Source organism: Eretmochelys imbricata, chromosome 2 (assembly GCF_965152235.1).
Source record: "Eretmochelys imbricata isolate rEreImb1 chromosome 2, rEreImb1.hap1, whole genome shotgun sequence".
Lineage (NCBI taxonomy): Eukaryota > Metazoa > Chordata > Testudines > Cheloniidae > Eretmochelys > Eretmochelys imbricata.
Genome location: NC_135573.1, coordinates 193,844,495 through 193,865,421, shown reverse-complemented (window position 1 = coordinate 193,865,421; position 20,927 = coordinate 193,844,495). Strand labels below are relative to the sequence as shown.

At 43.6% G+C, this 20,927-nt stretch overlaps 1 protein-coding gene across 1 annotated transcript in view; it reads right to left on the bottom strand.

Annotated features, from left to right (window-relative positions):
- TOPAZ1 (testis and ovary specific TOPAZ 1) overlaps positions 1-20,927 on the bottom strand; it is a 101,134-nt gene that overhangs the window by 66,965 nt on the left and 13,242 nt on the right. The window contains exons 5-7 of the mRNA XM_077809299.1: positions 19,391-19,458; positions 3,693-3,808; positions 2,455-2,540 (exon numbers count right to left, since the gene is read on the bottom strand). Coding sequence (XP_077665425.1) covers positions 2,455-2,540; positions 3,693-3,808; positions 19,391-19,458 — 270 coding nt within the window. The remainder of the gene's footprint in view (positions 1-2,454; positions 2,541-3,692; positions 3,809-19,390; positions 19,459-20,927) is intronic.

Genomic DNA, 20,927 nt, shown 5'->3' with positions numbered 1-20,927 from the left:
GTGGATCTTTTAGTAACTGCTTGTACCACGAGACAATTCAGCAGTTGGTGAGAAACTAGAAACTATGCCCCCTTATGAGGAAACTAGCAGCACTTCTCAGCCCTCTTTGGGGGTGGGAGTTCAAGAAGCAGGAGCTTGCCACATTGTTCTAGCTGGATCCATAGTGTCCTCAATCTGGAGGTCTACTCAACTGGGACCCAAAAGTTGCAAGATGTCAGTCAATCTATGTTGGGACTCCTGAACCTCTTCAAGCTGTATCTGGAACTCAGATGCCACCCTTTTCAGAAGCACCTGACTGTAGTCATCAGGTGGAGATGGTGAAGATGGGGTATTCTCCTCATCTATGGAAGATGATGAAATTGCTCCCAGAACTGTTGGATCCAGTTCAAATTAATCTTCTGCATACGCCGATGGGGCCAATTGCTGTTAGCCAGGAGATGGTAAGTAAGGCAAATGTATTGATCCTAGATGCCTAGAATAGAGCTCCTAAGGACCCCAGTAATATCAGTACAAGGAATCAACCAGCTGAGAACTACCATCTGGCACTGGGTACCAAATGTCTCTTGGAAAGTCATATATGGTCACAGAACAGAACCCAGATATCTTAGGGCTTCTGTCCAGCCCGCTTTCTGTATGATCTGCCTTCTTCTGAATTGCTGACTCATCAGATGAAAAAACTGGATCCCAAACTTCCGCTGGAACCAAGGGTACCAATGATTGAGTACTCAGGCTCACGGGTGGAAGAGGAAGTTTCTTCTGTGTCTCCAGGATAGCTTCTTCCTCCTGCATAACCGTCTCTGAATAAAGACGGACCTGAGAGGAGTGGGGAGTGAGAACAGGAGAGAGCAAAAATGTCCTCTGGGGAGATGTAGGTCTCAGAGTGTTCTGGGGCACAGGATGAGTCAGTTAGTGGAGCCATTGGATCCGGTGCTTCCCTGGTCACAGTAGAAGTCAGATTCCTCCGTGGCTATGATGACATTGGCACAGAAGCTGATCTGGATGTCGAAGGGAGTAGTGGTGGATGTTTGTCTTTCAATCTGCACATTGAAACTGGTATAGAAACCAATGAATCTATGCTCCTTTACCCGCTGAACAGGTTTACTCACGCCTCAGTCTTTAGGACCCATGCACGAGGACTCTCCCGACTTTGAAGGAATCAGGGAGGAATCTCTTTTCTCTGGGGCAGATTTGGAAAAAGGCAGCTTGTCTCTTCTTAATCTCATGAGAAGCCTTCTTCTTAGGCTTGGAAGTTTTAACCTCAAGTCCTGAGCTTGTGCTCAAAGGGGTGCTGCCTGTTGATTGAGGTTGATATATGGGAAACAGGGGGGTGTCTCCCTCAAATGCTTTTTTAAGTCTTAGCTCTTGACCCTCACAAGTTCTGGGAGGGAAGGAATGGCAAATGCTGCACTTATGTGAGGCTCACATTTCAGCTATGCAGTAAGGGCAACGTTCATCACTCACTGAAAAGGAAACAATTCTTGAACCTAGTTATAATACTCACCTCCCAGGAAGAATTTCCCCAGGATGGGGGAAAAACAACTACACTAGTACTTAAGACCAAAGAGTAAATGAACAAAATAAACTATTTACAATACATTTACAGACTGAAACAGTCAAAGGAAGCTGTGGACAGAAGCAGATTCTGACTCAGGCCACGTGGCGGTAAGAAGGAAATGGAGAGATGCTGGTCTGCACTGCCTCTTATACTCTCAGTTCAGAGTACAAGGAGAACTGCACATGTGTGAACCAATGGACCCTGCTTAGTAAAAATCTCCAGACTCAGGTGCATGGCATGCATGCATACCCATATGTGCAAAACACATAGGGACCATCACTCAAAGTAATATAATTTCTCCTTTTCTAATGAAGATGGAAAGAAGTATAGTTAGTGTCTAACTTCTTCTAAAATGTAAATATATTTTAAAAAAGTGTAACAAACTGACGAAAACATTAAAAAACCCTAACTCTGTGTTAGGCACTGTACACATACTCACCATAAGAGTCTCCACCCCAAAAAGCTTATAATCTAAATAAGTAAAACGGACTACAAGTGGGAGAAGTTATGGGCTCAGAGAGTTGAAATGACTTGTCCAAAGTCACACAGCAGGTTAGTGACTGAGCTGTGATGATATCCCAGGTCCCCTTATCCTCAGTCCAATGACCAATCTAACAGACATTGCAGCTTCTGCTAAACCTTAAAAAAAAATGTTACTATCCCTCCCAATTAGCAAAAACCATTTTTTTCTAGTGGAGCAGAAGCCAACATGGCTGCATTTTGAACATGTTTGTTCATCACTGATTACGCACTTTATTCACTATTTATTCACTAAATTATGCCATTTTTAAGGTGGTTGAAGTTTTGGCTAAGTATTTTTATGAAGAACTGTTTAAATGTCCATAATGAACAAAATTAACCCATTATTACAAGCGTTCATTAAGTGTTTAGCAACTTACCATCACACTTTTGTCCATTTTCCATGGTTCATAACAGTCAGAATTTGGCAACGGCAAAAGAGAGCTTTTTCCTGAGTATCTGAAATCTAAGATTCAGGATAAGAATATTTAATGGACTGCGTAATAATATGGGTCATACACTAGTCATGAATCTTAGTTTTCTTTAAATTAATTAAATCCTGAAAACAGCTCATTATTATTTTCCTTTAATGACATTTCAGGTTATTTCCTACATATGTAAGATAGGCCTACTTTTTGCACTGTAGCAGGAAAACAGATCAGATATACTATAAATATTTGCACCATGAAAACATGAAATTTTAGAATGACTTGAATAAAATCATATTTATCTATACACATGTCATGTACACACCTCCCACCGTATAAGACAAAAGACTTTTTCCTTTGAATAATAGTTAATACAAGTGTTGTTTATATATCTCAAAAAACTAAACTAAGATTTTCAAACAGTGAATAGTGTTTTTGCGTGCCTCAACTTCTGGGTGCTCAATTTGACTCCTTGAAAGAACCTGATTTTCAAAGGGCAGGTGCTCAGAACTTTCTGAAAATCAGACCCATTTATGGTGTCTCAAGTTGTGCACCCAAGAACAGAGGCACCCAAAAATCACTAGTCACTTTAAAAAAATCTTTATACTTCTTATTCCAAATAACTAACTGGGAATATAATAAGCAAAATAATCTTATTGCTCCAGTCACAATTTTCTACCCCCTCCCCAGCCTCTTCCCTGGGGGTTCCTCCAGTTAGTTCAGAAAGCATCATTTAGAGCTTTTTAGATTTACTCTTTTTTATTTTTCAACTTTAAGTATGGGCAATCATTCAAGAGCAAATGTTTTCTGAGGAGGGAGTTCTGGTCACCCACATTAAATCCAACATATTTGATAAGTATCTGACTCAAATCAGAAATGACAGCAAATGCATATTAACAGTTTGAAAAACCCGATTCTAAAAAATAAAAAAAGCAGTACACCAGACAGTGTGCAAAAATCATGCTAAGGTGCTGAAATGGAGCCCCCTAACAAACTCTCTTATCTGGACAACTCAAAATATGTAGGTATTATGGAAGAATTCTCTCTAAATGCTAGCTAAAGGGACAATACAATCAAGTTTCTAAAGAAGCATGAGCCCTAACAGCTGAAGTTAAAGTGCTCTAATTAAAATGTAGATTAAATAGAGCATGAAGCTAAAGCACAAGCTACTGAATTACAGAATAAAATACCATTGATCCAGGGTTTCAGTACTGTCTCTTCCTGGTAGGCATTTATTTGCAGGGATGGCGGTTGCAATCCTAACGGAAGTTCACTGCTCACAAATTCTATATATTTAGAATCATTGCTAAATAGTAAAAGAAAAACACATGTTTAACAAAATAAGACAAGTGCTTCTCTAACTCTTCATGTCATGTATTAACTATAAAACACTAGATAATTTCTTCAACGATTAAAGCAAATCTTAAATATTCACTGTAAATTTAAGTAGCTGAAGAGCAATCCCCCAATATTGCTTTAGTGAAAGATTATCTCAACTTGTCCACAGTTATATTAAAGCAGGGAGAAGGCGATAGCAACTATGTAATTAAGAGTTAAATGCAGTAACTTGGTGGAGGGAGCACCTATGAGCCACTTGTTTAAAATTCTGCCATAAAACTGAAAAGAAAGTTGGGATAACTGAAGTGTATGCTTGAGTTAAATCCTTTTCTAAGTACTGCTAAATCTTCCCTGCCAGAGATGAAATCCATGGGGCTTATAAAGTTGCTTCTGAAGAGCAAATCTTATAATTTTCTAATGGACAAATTACACTAAAAGGAAGAATTTTTAACAATATTTCAAAGGGAAAATATTCCTGAGCCCCAATTAAGTGTTCTACCTCACAACTGATTTCAAATATATATGCTCAACACTGTTAAACAGTATATTTTTTCTAAGTATGAATATTTTCAGCAAGTGCAGCAAAATGTTTGTTGTTTCCTTCATTGGTTATAGTTAAAGAAATAAGAAAATTTATCCCTACTTACCTGAAAATTTCCTTTCTTTGAGTAATAAGGTACACAGATGCATCACAATGGGCACGTCAGCCTATTTGCAGTTTTGGGGGCAGAACCAGACCTGTCAGTCACTGGCAGTATGGGAATGTCCCATCCCCGCAAAGTTCAATCCAGCGAGGTAACTTCTACAGCCAAGATGATTCAAACAGATTGTGCTTAATATACTTTGAGGAAGAAGCATGATTTCTCCTACTAAAGAGCATGGCAAATTACACCTAACAATGACAAATCCAAATTTTTGGATGTCAATTTCTAACTCTATTCTGAGGAATCCACTGGTCTCCCATATGGTCCGCATCTATGGACCTTATTACTCTAAGAAGGGAAATCTTCAGGTAAGGACGGATAAAAATTTTCCTCTTCTTCGTACTAAGGTTCACAGACCCATTACAATGGTATTTTCATAATAGTGTACCTCCAGGGTGGGAAGCAGGATCATCTTTTAAATGCAGCCATCCAAAACAAGGTAGATTATATATAAACTACATCTTCCCTGAGGCACCACAGCATGGAGACTTCTTCCAAAAGAGAGGAAATGGGACTGGCTAAGATTGGATGACCAATATGAAGAACTCAGTGAACTTATGAATTGATGGCTATGTGGCTGTAATGAGAAGCCATGGCCTCCCTCAGAGGTTGAGAGGGAGGGACCAAAAAACACGCCCCCCTCCCCCAGTGGGCAGAACCAGGAAATCTACGCCCAACACACCAGAAGCTATGAGGTGGGACAGGAAGGGGAAGTACAAAAGACGGGCCTTGGAGCTCAGGTGGGCTGGAGCTGCCAAGGGAGACAGACGCATCCCGCCTGCTGCTACCTATAAGGAGCTCCACCATGCTGAGGACTGGCCAGATCTCCCTGGGTTGCCAGCCTACAGAAACTCTAAGGAGCTGCTGGAGCTGCTACCTGAGGACTCATCAGAGTTCCCCGAGGAGACAGAGGATCCCCACGTTAGAGGTATTAAACCCTGGGGATGTAGGAAGTAGCCCAGGGGAACTAAATGATCGTCTGGTTAAGTGCTGGCCTGATCCTACGTCAGCATGTCACCACTCTGCCACTGTTAGGGCCTTGGGCTGGGACGTGGTGGAGTCGGTAGGCCCGTGTCCCCCTACCATCCCACCCCTGGGGTGAAAGCTTCCCCACCTTAGGCCAGGAGGCCTGTGTTGGTCTACCGCCCCTGCCTGAGCCCCAGACTGCTTTGGTGCTCGCCCCTGCCTGAGCCCCAGACTGCTTTGGTGCTTGCCCCTGCCCGGCCAGTAGAATAAGTTGCATTTGTTGTCTTTTTTGGGATCCGTGAGAGAAATAAGTACTTTATCCAAGTATTCATTTCAAGCCTGTCTAGTCCCAGATGGAAGATTGGTTTTTCAATAACAGACTTCCTCTGCAAGAAAGAGACCTCTGAAGATACAATACTATCAGGCCACTAAGCCATAGCCCCTACAACAAGAAAGGCATAAAAAGTATATTTTCTGCTATCAAATTCCTAGATTTTGTACTGTCCTCCGGGGCAGTGGAAAAGCTGGGAAGACAAAGCAGGGTCCTTCCAGAGCTTTAAGAGAGGTCATTCATCCCCTCACATCCTGGGTCTTGACAGAGGCTCCCAAAAATACTTTATTTTTTCCAAATGCAAAGAGGTTGATTACCAGCCCACTATATCGACTTATGATGAGTGAGAATACTTATGGACACCGGTTCCACTCTGCTACTCAGGCTTCTGCCATGTAAGTCTTGGTGTTCCTCTCTCGCTTGGTGAGCAGTGCACATAGGAGATAAGAAATTTTGTTTCACCCAGAACAGGAGAATTTCTGTCTGGGGTAGGGTTGTTTGTGTTGTTCTCAGTTGTAACAACCCTATCAGACACACTGAGTATCGTGACAAGAACAGGTCTGTTATCCATGGAACGAACAGTGCTCTGAGATCTCAATGAATCATTGCATGCCAGCAGCTGGATGTGGTGTTCTCTTTCTGGTACCCAATTCCCTGAACTGAACTGGGAAGGTCCCTTAAAAAAAATCTGACTCCCAGTATTTCCCAGTTGGGGGAACAGAGAATATACATTAGAGCTAGATCTCTGCCAATGGATAAGATAGGCAGATACACAGAGGGATACCTGCAATTAATGGATAGGTATATGGACTCTGGATCATTGAAGTATACTTGTTTATGAGATCAGAATTCCAATAGGCTCTAATAAGAATTGGATTGGTTTCTGTAGCCCCACTTATTTTCTATTACAGCCATCTTCATCTTCTGAAAGGAGATCATGTACTGGATTGTATTCATCCTCAGCCCAGGCCTATGACTGACTTCCCTGGCACCACATATGAATGTTTGTTCTAAATCCAGGATGCTCCAGAAATTGTACCACTTTGTTCTGTACAGAGAAAGCTGGAGCAAACACACTGATCAGAAAAACTGCCCAGGAAGACATAACTGAATTTCCTTCTTCCCTAAAGCCAGTATTATTGCTACCATGATCCCAAAGAGAGAACCAGAGAGTACAGGTAAGATCAAATGGTGAAGCTGAAAACTGGGAAAACAAAAAGGCAGCAATCTATCTGCAAAACATAATTATCTGGGGATTGTAAAATGGGAATACTTTGAAAACAAGCCTCCTTTGGCTTGTTTATATGTCTCAGGCAGAGCCCTGCTCTGCTTGCCCTTCATTCTCTGAGGCTAAAAACAGGATGAGGAGCAGGTTATAATTCTCCAATCTGAAACAGAGGAGAATAATTTCATTCGTGTTATTGCCTCTCTGTGGATTGCTGAAACAGGGAATGGAACAAAGCTGTTCCTGAAATTCTTGCACAGCTCCAAAAGTTCCATCCTTCTGACAATGCCCAGTGACCTTACTGATCAAAGTTACAGCCAGCCCTTTGCTCCCAATGTGAAAAAACCTCACACAAATCGGGAATCTGGTTGGAAAACACGTAGATAGTTCTGAGACAGCTACTGGTGCTGCACTTGTTCTAACTACCATATGCAAAAAGGTATTTTTTCCTGTTGTACTTCCTGGAATGCTTCAACCCACCACATGACCTGTATTCCTCTATGTAGTACCTGGCAGAATTCTAAGTTGACTCTTCTGATGATTCTGAATAGCCTCAGCTACAAGTTTCCATTGTATCAGTAAGATAGATGGGAACTGAGTTGTTTGATCATCTGACCCCAAGGATCAAAGCTCCACAAAACTGCATGAAACAGATGTGAATACCCCTTATCCCCAACCAGCGAGTAGCCAGCATTAGGCCATACGATTTTAATTTTTACGTTGAGAGAGGCTATACTTGCAATAGTGTCGACCCACGTTAGTATTGCTTGTGAAAGCATGCAGGGGCACACTGGATGTCAGATTACAGCCTGTGTTTGTCTGTTTTTGTTGTTCTGATGCCCCTGAGAATTTGCATACATGAAGAAGGGGTTGTAAAGGGCCAGTACAGTGCGATCATTCTTTCAGGTGAAATTCTTCCCCGTTAGAAACGAGTCCCTGATCACCAGAAAAAATGGTCACATTTATCTTTGGTAGTGGTACCATGTTACAAAATGGAGACTCAGAGGAGGATGAGGTAAAAAGAGTGGAAAATTTCTTACTGATAATTTCCTTTCTGCTAGTAACATTTCCCACAATTCTTGACATCTGGACTACTATCCTCTCTTCAGCTCATGAAGGCAGATCAGCATTTTGGAGCTGCATGGTCTGTCCATGCCCGCATAGCTCCTGCTTGCTTCCAAACAGGAATGCTGGAATCAGGGGTGGAGAGGTGGGCAGGGGAGCTATGCCCCCCCCCCACTTTTAAAAGTGGGAGGGCCATGCCCGTCCACTTTTTAACATGGGTGTAGTACCCTCACGCAGGCATGGCAGGGGAACTAATAAGGTGATCTGTTCCCCCACAGCAAGTGCAGCCCCTGCTAGCAGCACCAGCCTCTTCCCAGATGGGGGGCTGAGGTGGGCCTTAGTCCCACCTCACCATTGGGCCCTGCCCCCTGCTCCTCCTCTTCCCCCCAAAGCCCCACCCTCTGGCCAGAACAGAAGACAGAGCCAGGTAGTAGTAAGAGCTGTCTAGGGAGCCCAGACCGCTGTAGGGAGTTCCAGACCCTCCACCTCCATGGGAGGCATGCCCTAGAGGGTGGGGACACGGGCCAGGTCCTGCTCTTGGGCACTCCAGCCCTCCCAATCAGGGCAGGTAGAGGGTCTGAGGCTCCCCACAGTGGGCCAGACTCTCTGGGCAGCTCTTACCACTGCTTGGCTCTGGCTTCCGCCTGAGCAGGGGACCAGGGGGTCATGGTTCCGGTACCAGTGCCCTCCCCTGCCCATTTCTATACAGGTTCCAGAGCTCCTGCTTCCAGATGTGTTATTCCCAAGCTGTAAAACTTGCATAACATCACTGTTAATATTTCATAGATAACATAATAACTAAGTATATTAGAACAAGAAAGATGGCCATGTGGTAATGATGCCACTTAATATCTGGCCCTTGACTCATGAGCCCTCACGGGTAGGTAGAATCGCTGGAGATGGTGCTAACAAATGAAATTACTGGTAAGAAATTTTCCGTTTCCGTTTCTCACAATTCTTGATGTCTGCGAAATAGCAAGCAGTAAACCAATGTAGAGAGGACTACAGGAAAAATCAGAAAAAGGAAAAACTGTCCCCTCCCCATCTATAATATTTGCTCAAAGGGCAAAATCATTTCTGGGACACCACCTGCAGCACCTTCCTGCCAAAGGATGACTCTGCAGTGGATAGGAAGTCTATCTTGTAGTGCTTAATAAAGATGGTAGCATTTGAACACCTTACACATTTCTGCTGTGGATGCATTAGCTCTTTCCGTATGTCTGAGGTAAATTTTCAGAGCCCTTTTGACATCTAAGGTGTGCCACCTTTCCTCAGTAGGATGTTGTGGCCGTGGACAGAATGAAGGTTCCTTGGGAAACATGTAAAAAAAAAGAGTTCACCTTTGGAATAAACAATTCCTGAGTCCTGAGCACCATCTTGTCCTCATGAAACACACAGTAAAGTTCCTGAATAAAGAGTGCTGCCAACTCTGACACTTGCCTGGCTGATACGATGGCCATCAGAAAGCAAGTTTTGATATACAAATAAAATGCTCAAACTGACATCAGTGGTTCAAAGGGATAGTTTCTCTAGACTCTCAGTACAACTTGGGGGGAAAAGAGGTCTAACTGCTGGCTTGGCTAACCAGACTGCACTAGGGAATGTGTGTACCTGGGGATTCTCTACCAAAGAATCCACAGATCCTGCAAACATTGTGCTACTAAGGACAGACACCTTTAAGAAAGTCTAAGAAAGCCATAATTCCTGAATTTCTAGGATTTACTTCAGATTCCTGGCACCAGTCATAAAATCTAGTCCAAAAATATGCTTTCAAAGTCAATACTCTTCTAAACGACAATGCAATGACACAATTACTTCCCTTTCAACAGCCAGGCTGTTAGATGCGGCCAGTTTGGATTTAGATGAAGCAGATGCATGTTGTGAGGATGTCCTGTCTCTTTGGGAGCTGTAGAGGCGGTCACAATTTCAGCTCTATCAACTCCGAAGACCATGGTCACCTTGGCCAATGTAGAGGTACCAATATTACTGTTGCCTGTTCTAGTTTTAGTTTCTGGACCACGCTCCCAAACAATGGGAAGGGTGGAAATGCACAGAGGATCCTGTGACCATTTATGGGACAGGGCATCTTCCCCATGGATCTGGGGTCTACTTCCCTGGTGAAATACTTTGGTCTCTTTGCATTGATGCGGTTCGTGAATTAGTCAGTTGAGGGCACGCTGAATGACTGGATGATTAACTCAAAGACTTCCTGATTTAGGTACCACTTGGGGTTGTTCACCTTGGTCCTGTTGAGCCAGTACGCCTTCTGGTTCAAGACTCCCTTTATGTGAGCTGCCCTGGGGGAGAGGAGAGAATGCTCTCCTCACTCCATGACTTCCATTGCTTCCGTATGTAGCGCTGGGCTTCCTGTCCCCCTTGGTTAGTCATGCTGTCTGACTGAATTGGAATGTTTCTCTTTAGGCTGGACTGGACCCTTCATAGTGGCAGCCTGACTACTCTTAGTTTATGAGGTTTATGCTGTAAGGTCCTTTCCTCCAGGTTCCAGATGTCTTGAACTGTTTGGGATCGCAGGTGTGCTCCCTAGCTCCCCAGGAAGGCCTCGGTTGTGAGTATCAGGGGTTCAGGAAGTCACATGGGTATGCCCTTGTGGACATTGCCCTACGTTGACCACCATTTAAAGAGTTGATCTCCTGCGTCAGAACCCTCACTTGATATTTTATATGTTCCAGGGAGTGATCCCATACCTTTAAAATGAAGCCTCAAAGGTGCGTGATGTGTGACTGCACCCATAGAGTGCTCCCCATACACAATACCAGGAGGCATAGCAATTGAAGGCTCAGTGCAATAGTTGGCCTCTTGCAGTGCCAAAACAATGCAAGGAGGTCTTGAATCTTCTAGAACATCTCTAGAGATGGATATACCTTGACTATAAAGATGCCTATATCCACTCCCAAAGGTGTTATTTGAGTGGACGGAATCAGTGAGCTTTTCCTGATTTTGATGATAAAGCCATGCACCTGCCGGAGATTCAAGGACAGGTATGTAGTTCTATGTGCTGTTGCTGTGGATGGAACATCCAGGAAGATGTTCAGGTGGATCCCCTGTGACCTGAGCCTGGCTAGGATTACCACTAAAATCTTTATAAAGACTTGGGGGGGGGGGGTTAAGCAAGGACAAGCCAAATGGGAGCATCAAATAAACAACATTGCTTCCTGCTATTGGCAAACCTTAAGAACTTGCGATGGCACAGTGATGGGGATACGGAGGTATACATCCATCAGATCCACTGAAGTCAGAATATCCTCCCTGGTCAGGGATGACAGTGTAGAGGTTAGGGTCTCCATCCGGAACTTCATTTTTCTCATCAACTTGTTGAGCCTTCTGAGACCTAGAATGGCTCTGATTCCCCCTGTATGTTTCTGAAAAATTAAGAAGATGGAGTAGAACCCTGTCTTTCCTCTGACGGAACTCCCTCTTACTTCCATATCCAGGAGATAAGAAATCACATTCTGGATTAGACCACGCTTTACGGGGTCATTAGAGAAGAGAGACTGGATGAAAAATAGATGGGGAGCCTGTAACTTGAGAGTATTCCTGGTTCACTAGCTCTGTGGTTCATGGTCAACGCAACCCATTCCTCCAGTTAATGGGAAATCCTGCCCCCAAGCTTCAGCTCTAGGCAGAGACCCTTGTATTTCTTGTCAAAAGGTTTTGAGAGCAGCAGGATTCCCTTGGGGCTTTCCTCGGGAGAACTTGCTGTTTCTTCACTGGTATTTCTGCAAGGATGATGGCCAAAAGGAATGCCCTTGTCAGAAGGCTGGCCTCGTCTCTCTTAGCGGCATCGTGTGGGACTGGAAGGGACCATTTAGATGATGTGGCATTGTCCGCTACTACCTTGTCTTTGAAAAGCAAGGCTCCGAGGAATTTGGCAAAGCACAGCACCTGCTTCAAGTGTCCAGGGACGAACCCATCAGTGGCACCTGGTTACTGAGCTGGAGGACAGGGCTTTGGCTGAGAATCTCATCACGTCAGTAACAACACTGTTGCCAGGGAAACAGAGCCAAAGTCAAGTTGATCTCTATACGTGAAGGCTATGAGATCTTTCCAGCCAGGAGAGAGATGGCTTTGCAAAGCAATTAGCTGTTAGGGACACCATGAGGAAGCCTCAAAGTATTGAGAGTGACCTACATTTTTTTTTCCTCTGTGAGGTCCTTAGGATAGAACTCCCTTTGGAGGGGACAAACATAACTTTAGCCAGGGACAGTGTCAATCTTTGGTATCTCAGTAATTGACATTTTTGTCCTATAGAACCTAAGATCTCTTTTGTTAATGTGATTGCCCTCATCTGGCTTATCCCATTCATCCCCGATTACTTCCTCAAAAGCGGAATGTAGGGGAATCATGGCCACAGGGAACGATTTCAGGAGAAGAAATTTGCTCAAAGGCTTACTCTTGATAATTTTGTTCAGGTTGAATCAGAACAGTGGATACAACCTTGTTGCACACGGCCTCCAATTTCTCAGGGGAAAAAAAGCCTTTGCTAAGGCTTCCTCTGGTCCTGATTGGAATTAGAGCCCATCCTCCAGACAATTCACCACTCTCTGTTATGGAGGAGGAGAAAGAGGAGTCAGGACTCATACCTCCTAGATCTTTTATGTTTTCCTTTGCATTTTTTGCTATCTTTGATTTTTTAGCTTGCTTAGAGCGTACAAGCTGTTGCGGCTTTGGTGATGTCTTTTGCAGGTAGCCTTGCTGAGGGCCTGAAGTCCTCTCACGAGCTCTCTTCCTGAGTTCTCGCTGCTGGGATCCCATTCTCCCACGGTGGTGTCGGGGGGAACTCTTCCAGAGCCCTCCTAGCCAAACTACAAAGGGGAGCTGTGTGCTTATGAGCCCGGCTTTTTTCCCCCAGGGTGCTCAGGACCCATTTTAGGACTTGGGCGGGGGGGATTTGTGACTCCACAAATCTGCCCTCTGTTCTCCAGGGGACACTTGAGAATTACCTCTGAGTTGGTTGACTGGGGTCCTCCTTGTCCTTGGAGTCTCTCTCTGCTCTACTCAGACTCCTGGTCCATTTTTCCTATGTCAGAGTTGCGGAAGAGAATCCCACATGCCTGTCCAACTCCATGCCCTGAGACCTAACAGAGTTAGAGCTGGAAGGCTGGGTGCAAGTTGGGCATAAATTGTTGCCTGCCATGCCTGGAAGGGGAGTCACATATATGAAGCACTGTCTGGATTTCATTCAGTGCTTTTTAAGTCACTCTGCCATACCTGGAAGCTGCAGAGGAGCTAGTAGGGAGGCACCACAGCTGAGGCTCTGGGGGGTTTCAAAACACAGCTCAAAAACTAGCCCAGGAGGGAGAAGGGGATGGGAGGGAGATCACGGTTCACCACTCCTCCGCATTTTGACAAAAAAAAGTCCTCCTAGACAAATGTGAAAGTGGGAGCTGCAAAAACCATTATCTGCACTGCCACGAAGGCAGAGAAACTGGAAGCAAGCAGGAGTTGAGGGGGCATGGCCAAACCATTTGGCTCCAAAACTCTGATCCTCCTTTGAACTGCAGAGAGAGAGAGAGGAGAGAGCAGCTCAGACGTCAAAAACTGTGGGAGACGCTGGCATGCAGAAACAGTGGGCAAGAGGCCCCTTACTGCTTGTGGGTTGTTCAGCATCTGGGCCGCTGTCCCTCATACTCTACAGCCATCTACTGGATTGAGGTGGTAGAGGTGAGACATGGCAACCTGTTACAGAAGCTGGGAACAATAACCTGGACGTTAGGGTATGATGACCTACAGCAATAGCTGGGAATGACAGCCCAATAGTTATGGCATCATGATCCACACTAGCAGTTCAGGATGACAACCTGATACCTTCCCAGTGTTTTAGACATGACAGGAAATTCCTATCCCACTATTACAACTTCCCAGGATGCATCAGAATGGATATATAACTATGGCTCCCCTAAGGCAGTTGCCGAGCTCCTACGCATAGTTTTAAAATAACCAGTAATACTTGTCTGAAAGAGTCTATCCTTTGGTTTTTGTTTTGGGTTTTTTTGGTGGGGAGCAGGTGATTGTTTCAAATATATTTTACTATTTGGTTCGCTAACTCGGACTTGAAATGCCGGGCCTTCCTCCCTGAAGGAGAAAGAATTCCCTTTGTGGGGTGGTGTGTACCGATGCCTAAAGGAATCCACACACATTTATGTCCTGGCCTTTTCTGCACTGATCTGCCATGCTAAACTCTTTGAGGGTGAGCACGGAAACTAGGAGCTAAGGATTATCTGCCCTGCTGCACGCTGTGAAAATGAGAAACTCCCTTTGGGAGTTTGTCCACATAATAATGCTTCAGAGAGAGTGAAATTGAGCTCAGATTACTCTGAAAATATTACACGTGGCTAGTGATCTCCCAGTCCTCAAAAAGGCTGGGTTTATTTGCCTCCGGCATTTACCTTAAGTGTGAGCGCAACTGTGAAAAGTCTATTAAATGTCACAATAACCTAGAACAATGTGTGTTGATGGGAAAAGGTGCAAAAGGGTCAGAAAAACTAAATTAGTCCAAACAAAGAGGCCTACTGATATAATTCTAGGACTGGGTTAAGAAGAAGCCTGGTAAATAAGAGAAGTGTGGGAAATCCATGAACCAAAATTGGTTTCTCAGAAATTGGGCCTAATTAGCGGACAAAATAATGAGAAGATGGGCTATTCAACCCACATTCCTTTTGGGGATCCTCAAAGAGACTTTGAGGGAACAAATATGAACACTGGTTGACTAAAAAACAAGAGAGAAGGGGAAGGAGCAAGCTTCACCATCATGGCTGCTATCTCCACCAGCTCCTTGGACCCTGGGATTCAACAGAACACCACTGTGCCTTTCTCATCCTAATCCTGAAATGTCCTGACCAGACCGGACCCAGATGACACCACCTCCTCCACCAGACTCAGCTAAATCTTGAACACCATCTGGAGACTTTGCATCACCCTACAACTCCCAATGTGTCCTCTTCCTTCCTCACCTTATTTCTTCTCTTTCCCTACCCCTCTCTTTTTCCTTCAGTCCAATAAGAGTCTGTCTTAGCCAGCCATGACTGCATACTTTGCAGCATTGCTGTAAGCCTGTGACCAGAGAGGCAACTAAAAGCAATACCCTAAATAGACCAATGCTGGTACAAGTGTGCCAGCTCTCAGAGTGGCTGATAAGACAGTGTGATGTGTCAGTGTTTCTCTAGCAGTAAGGTTGCAAGTGAGTCAGTACCAGAGAGATCAGCTGCATTTTCTATCTTTGCTGCTCTTTTCTTTCCCCTTTTGTGCGTGTGTCTTGTTTTGTCTTCTAGGAAACAAGACCAGATTTCAACAATAGCTCCAGCCCAGCTCGACTCACTTCCTCTCTCTCTTTCCCAAAAAGGACAGTTATTACCTTCTAAGAGACTGTTGAAATAAAGGGATTTTCCCTCTAAAAATTACTGTACAGCTAAAAGAAAAGGGAATAGGGGATGTTGTTAAAATGAAAAAAATATTTTATACTTTACATTTCAAGTTGTTTTAACTGTTTTCCCTTGGTTTTTTGTATCTAACAAAAAAATTAAAAGATTTTAAATTACATGTGTGCAGTAGAACTAAGTAGGCCGAGGTCAGTTGACTAAACCCCAAACCTTGTTTAAAACTATTTAGCGTCGGGCAGTTACAGGTCATGTCAACATCTTTTACTCTTTGGGCACATTTATTTCATCTAAATTAACACAACATGTGTCCACATATGCCCACTGTGGGTCTGTCAAGGAAGGCACTGGTCTGAGGCTCATGTATGGGCTTCCTAGAAGCTATGCCCCTCTACATTGCATGGAATCTATATGGTCCAGACAGGTTTGATTTGCCTGGTGTTCTTGGCCTGGGATACGAGTCAGGATTCTCTTGGGTGGAGGGAAGATGCACCTGCTATAGAAGTGGCGGTAGAGGGAGAAGGCTAGGCCCAAAGATCCCCTTACCACATTCTCCAATGTTGGTGGTACCCATGCTGTCTCTGGTGTCTTCCATCCACAACCTGTAGGGAAGTGGAGGGAGAAGTTGGAGCAGGAGGTGGCTGAACTCCACAGTCAGAGGTGTGATGGCTGGTATGGACTATAGGGACTTCAGGTGCAGTCTTTCATTTGTCATGTTGCCCTCCTGAATTCGGTCACCTCATGGAGATGGAGAGAGTGGGGGCTACTTGTCCCAGAGCCAGTTCTTTTCCAATCTTGACTGTCTCCTTTCCTGCTGGGGGACAGGGAACCAAAACAACTCTGCCAAGGCTGGGCTGCTTCTTGCTCAAAAGAGCCAGCTTTTCTGATCCTGACAGGCAGTTCCCTCCTTGCCCAGGGAAGGGGAGCTGAAGTCATGCCACCCAGAGTGGGTTGTAAGGGAAACTACCTCTGCCCACAGAGCCAGACAATCTCCCAGTGAAGAGCACGAGAGACTTTTTTTGGCCTAGCTCTGACCCTGAAGCTTGCAGGAACACCAGCTACCAAAAATGCCTCAAAAGCAAAGTGGACCAATCACCCCAAAAATCAAGCACAGCCCTCAGACATAGCTGGACATACAGCAGTTACTGAAACACACTGTTGGTTTAAAATTTGAGATAAAGTTTGGAATTTTCCTCAGGAAATGTCTACAGCAAGGGGATATGGCCGAGCTGCTAGCTGCTGTGGTGGCAGGTAAAACTAGAGGGAACTTCAGGAGAAGGAACATTCCTATGCTGCTAGTGACTGGTTCTGGTTCTGTCCCCAAGCTGCAAAGACGCTGAAGTACACATTATAACAGATTTGTGAACCTTAGCACAGAGAAAGTGTATTTGTTAAATGGGAATAAAGAGTAAATTTATTCCCCAGACCCTATTGCAGTTTGCAAACACACGCACTGCTGGTATGTTGGAGTTTTGTGTGTGCACCTTTTTAAGAGCAGTACATCATTATTTTAGTTCATTCTTGTTGAAAAAGTTTGTTTTTCTTAATTATTCCTGTCCATTAGCTAATCTTTCCAGGCTACCACTCTTCTAAACTTGTTCACAATTTTTGATTTGTCAAGATGGTAAATTAAACTGGTTCATAGTCAACCTTTTTTGCTCTGATGCTGTTAGTAGATTGTCACTAAATCGAATTTCTTTCAGATCAGCAGTGTAAAGTAATTTAGCTGACTACAACACAAGCTGAATTTTAAGATAGTGAGGTCTGTTTGTGAGGTCTTCTCTCTCTACAGTGCAAAATGTGCATTTCAAGTAAAGGAGTACATCTTTATTCCAATGCTGTATCAGAAGAAAAGCTAAAGCAATGGGATTTTACTATTTGCATAGAACAAAAAGCAGATGCAAATACATTTGTGCCCAGTGTAGTCTACTTACCTGTGTAGTGGTGACAACTATAAAGACCTAAGTGCCAGTGTCAACAGTACTATGTCAGCAGGAGAGCTTCTCCTGCTGAAATAGCTACCACAGCTCACAGGAGCTATTGTAATTAAGTCAACGGGAGAGCTATTTCCCATTGGCTTAGAGTGTCTGCACTAGCAATGCTACAGTGCAGATGTGACGCTGTAAACTCTGTAGTGTAGCCATAATCTGTCTCTCTCTCTTTCCCACTTTCCAGAGCCTCCTGGTTGCTGAGTGAGTGACTCAAACTTCAGTTACCCAACCTTTCCTCCAGTTTCCTGGATGCTGCACTGGATACATGTATTTCTCAAAAGTTTTCTCCCACTCTCAGCTTTTGGGTCAATCCCAGTTCACACAAGCACATGCACATTTCAACAGGACATACTTGAATTTAAGTATGTGCTTAAGCGTCCTGCTATCTCAGGGACACAGTACATAGTTTCTGCAGCCTGCCTCTGCTATAGATCAAAGAATTCCAGTGCTAGAATGGACAGATATTGATACAATTCTTTGACTGCTGCACAGTTCTAAACAGCAGCAGTGAACATTTACACTCTTTATTTTCACTCCGACAGTTTAGAAAATCTTTGAGCAGCAACAGAGACACTTGAGCTGTCTATGAACTGGCAGATATGACTTCATGGTTTAACCCTGGGTTCACATTTGCAAGATTACGTTTGTAATCTTAAACTTAATTAAGCTTAAGAACTAAAAGCTTAGTTTCTGCAGAAGTTGATGACATTAACCTGGAAAAGTTTCCTACTGGTCAAATATAAGTGGATTTTTTAAGCATTGACAATAAATTTTGTCAGAGCCTGGGGAATCGTTTTCAATGGAAATAAATATTTGTAGTATGACAGATATACAATTTATCTGAACACTAGGGTTAGGAAACAAAACTATTTCTATTATTGAAAATATTGAGTGAGACTAATAAGAATACCACCTCTGTCACTCCCAATATCTATATTGTAAATACTGAAGAGCAAATGTCCAGTATTGATAGAACTGGTGACACTACAGAATGAAAGACTCGTACCTCTATTTTTGCAACACTCACGCTACCCACAGTTAGCAACTGATTATGATCTTTCATAGTTATGTGAATTACAGCAACTTAAGCATTTTCCCTGTTTTTGGAAGAACTAGGCTACAACTTGATTTGGAAAAACAAAAGTCTCCTCCCTCTTCAGTTTCAAAATTTCTTAATTTTTCCATTTAGATTTCCCCTCCATTTCCAATCTTTTATTATGAAGTGTCTAGACACCAAATAATGTCTTGCAGTTCCAAACAAGCTATTATGATATAAATCAACATAATAATACATGTAAAATTATGTTTTCTATAGAGTTGCTAGAATTTCACATTGCCATATTCTAGTAAAAAACTAGCCAATATTTGCACTTGAGCAGTTTTAGACAAAATCTTATCATAGCCAATTATTTCCTGGATTACTTAATTTGGTCAAATTATTAGTTCTACAAAACAGCAAATCCAAATATAGTCAATACTACTGCTTTATAGTTCACCATCTCAAGACTGATCATCCATACTGGAATACATTTTCAACTGCATTCATTCTGAGATGCTTGAATAGATAAGACATGGATATACATCAGACAAAATAAATCAACTGCAGACAAACAAAATTCTGTCCAATATACCAGGATATAACAGTAACTACATTACACCTCTGATACTTCTGGCTCTGTAAACATATTAAGTTATGTCAGTTTAATTTTCTACATAAATAGTGATGATGTAAGTGAAAGAAAAGAGAGTAAATAAAATCAGGCTGATGAGATTTGGTAAAAAAAAAAAAAGAAGTTGCCTTTCACTTTATCATTAGCATACATTACTCAAGAAGAAATGGCATACATTACTCAAAGGTATGTCATGGCACATACCTTTTTTCAGCTTCATGAATATTAACTTTTTCTTCTTTTATAGCGGCCAACTTGCCTGCAAATCTGTACTGTGAAATGATTATAGTTTAAATAAACAAATTCAGATAACTCTATCCTGTATATCAAACAATCTTTCATAACTGTGCCCCGTGTAAGAACATAAGAAGGGCCATACTGGGTCAGACCAAAGGTCCATCTAGCCCAGTATTCTGTCTTTCAATAGTGGACAATGCCAGGTGCCGCAGAGGGAATGAACAGAACAGGCAATCATCAAGTGATCCATTCTGTCGCCCATTCCCAGCTCAGAGGCTAGGGAAACCATCTCTGCCCATCCTGGCTAATAGCCACTGATGGCCCCATCCTCCATGAACTCATAGGCGCCAACTCCGTGGGTGCTCCATAGCTGGAGCGCCCATGGGGAAAAATTAGTGGGTGCTCTGCACCTACCGGCAGCCAAGCTCCCCTCACACCACCTCCTCCTCCTCCCCTGAGCGCACCATGTCCCTGCTCCTCCGCCTACCTCCCAGTGCTTCCTGCCCGGCTGCCACCAAACAGCTGTTTGGCAGCATTAGCACGCTCTGGGAGTGGGAGGAGGAGCGGGGACATGGCGCGCTCAGGGGAGGAGCAGGGAAGAGGCGGGGCTGGGGCGGGGATTTGGGGAAGGAGTTGGAATGGGGGTGGGGAATGGGTGGGAAGAGGCGGGGCCTCATGGAAGGGGTGGAGTGGGGGCGGGGCCGGGTCAAGCACCCACAGGAAAGAGGGCAAGTCGGTGCCTATGCATGAACTTATCTTGTTCTTTTTTGTATATATAATATTTTACAAACACTAAGTTTCTGCATATCATCCTCACTTTAATGGGGGCTCAAACATGACTATTTTACTATATAAAATCTAATGCAGATAATGGCAACTACTGTTATCTAAAGGGAAACAAATTTAAAAACTACATTCTGACTTTTTCTTAAACTAATATTGCTACACGTAAGATTATTATAAATGAATTAATAGAGGAAAAACACCTTTTCAGATTATGGGAAAAACATGAAACAGCCTATGCACATAGTTATTTTCACCTGAGGTTTGTTGGATTTTTCCCCACAATCCCAGGAAAAAGAAGAAACAGGAAAATATTGCTGAAAACATAAAAATTGGTAAGGGGACTCAAAACAAATATTCTCCATTCAACCATCTCCTTCTCCAAACATGAATGACTGATTTTCCATCCCGGGGGAAGAGTTGAGGATATGATGTGTTGTATGTGGTATATGATGGTTGTTCAAGTGGCAAGGTTTATACCTTGGGGTGAGGAGTAGAGGATATATACCAGGGGTTGCTGAACTTACTGAGTCTCTGAGCTGCGTACGACAATCTTCATTAGTTCGAGAGCCGGGGTGCACCTGCTGGGGTTCGGGGCTTCAACCCTGTTTCTGCTGAAGACCTGAGCCCCAGCAGGCGTGCCCCATGGCGTTGAAGCCCTGAGATGCCTCTTCCCACTAGGCAGAAGCCCCTACCCCACCACCCTGATGCAAGGCAGAAG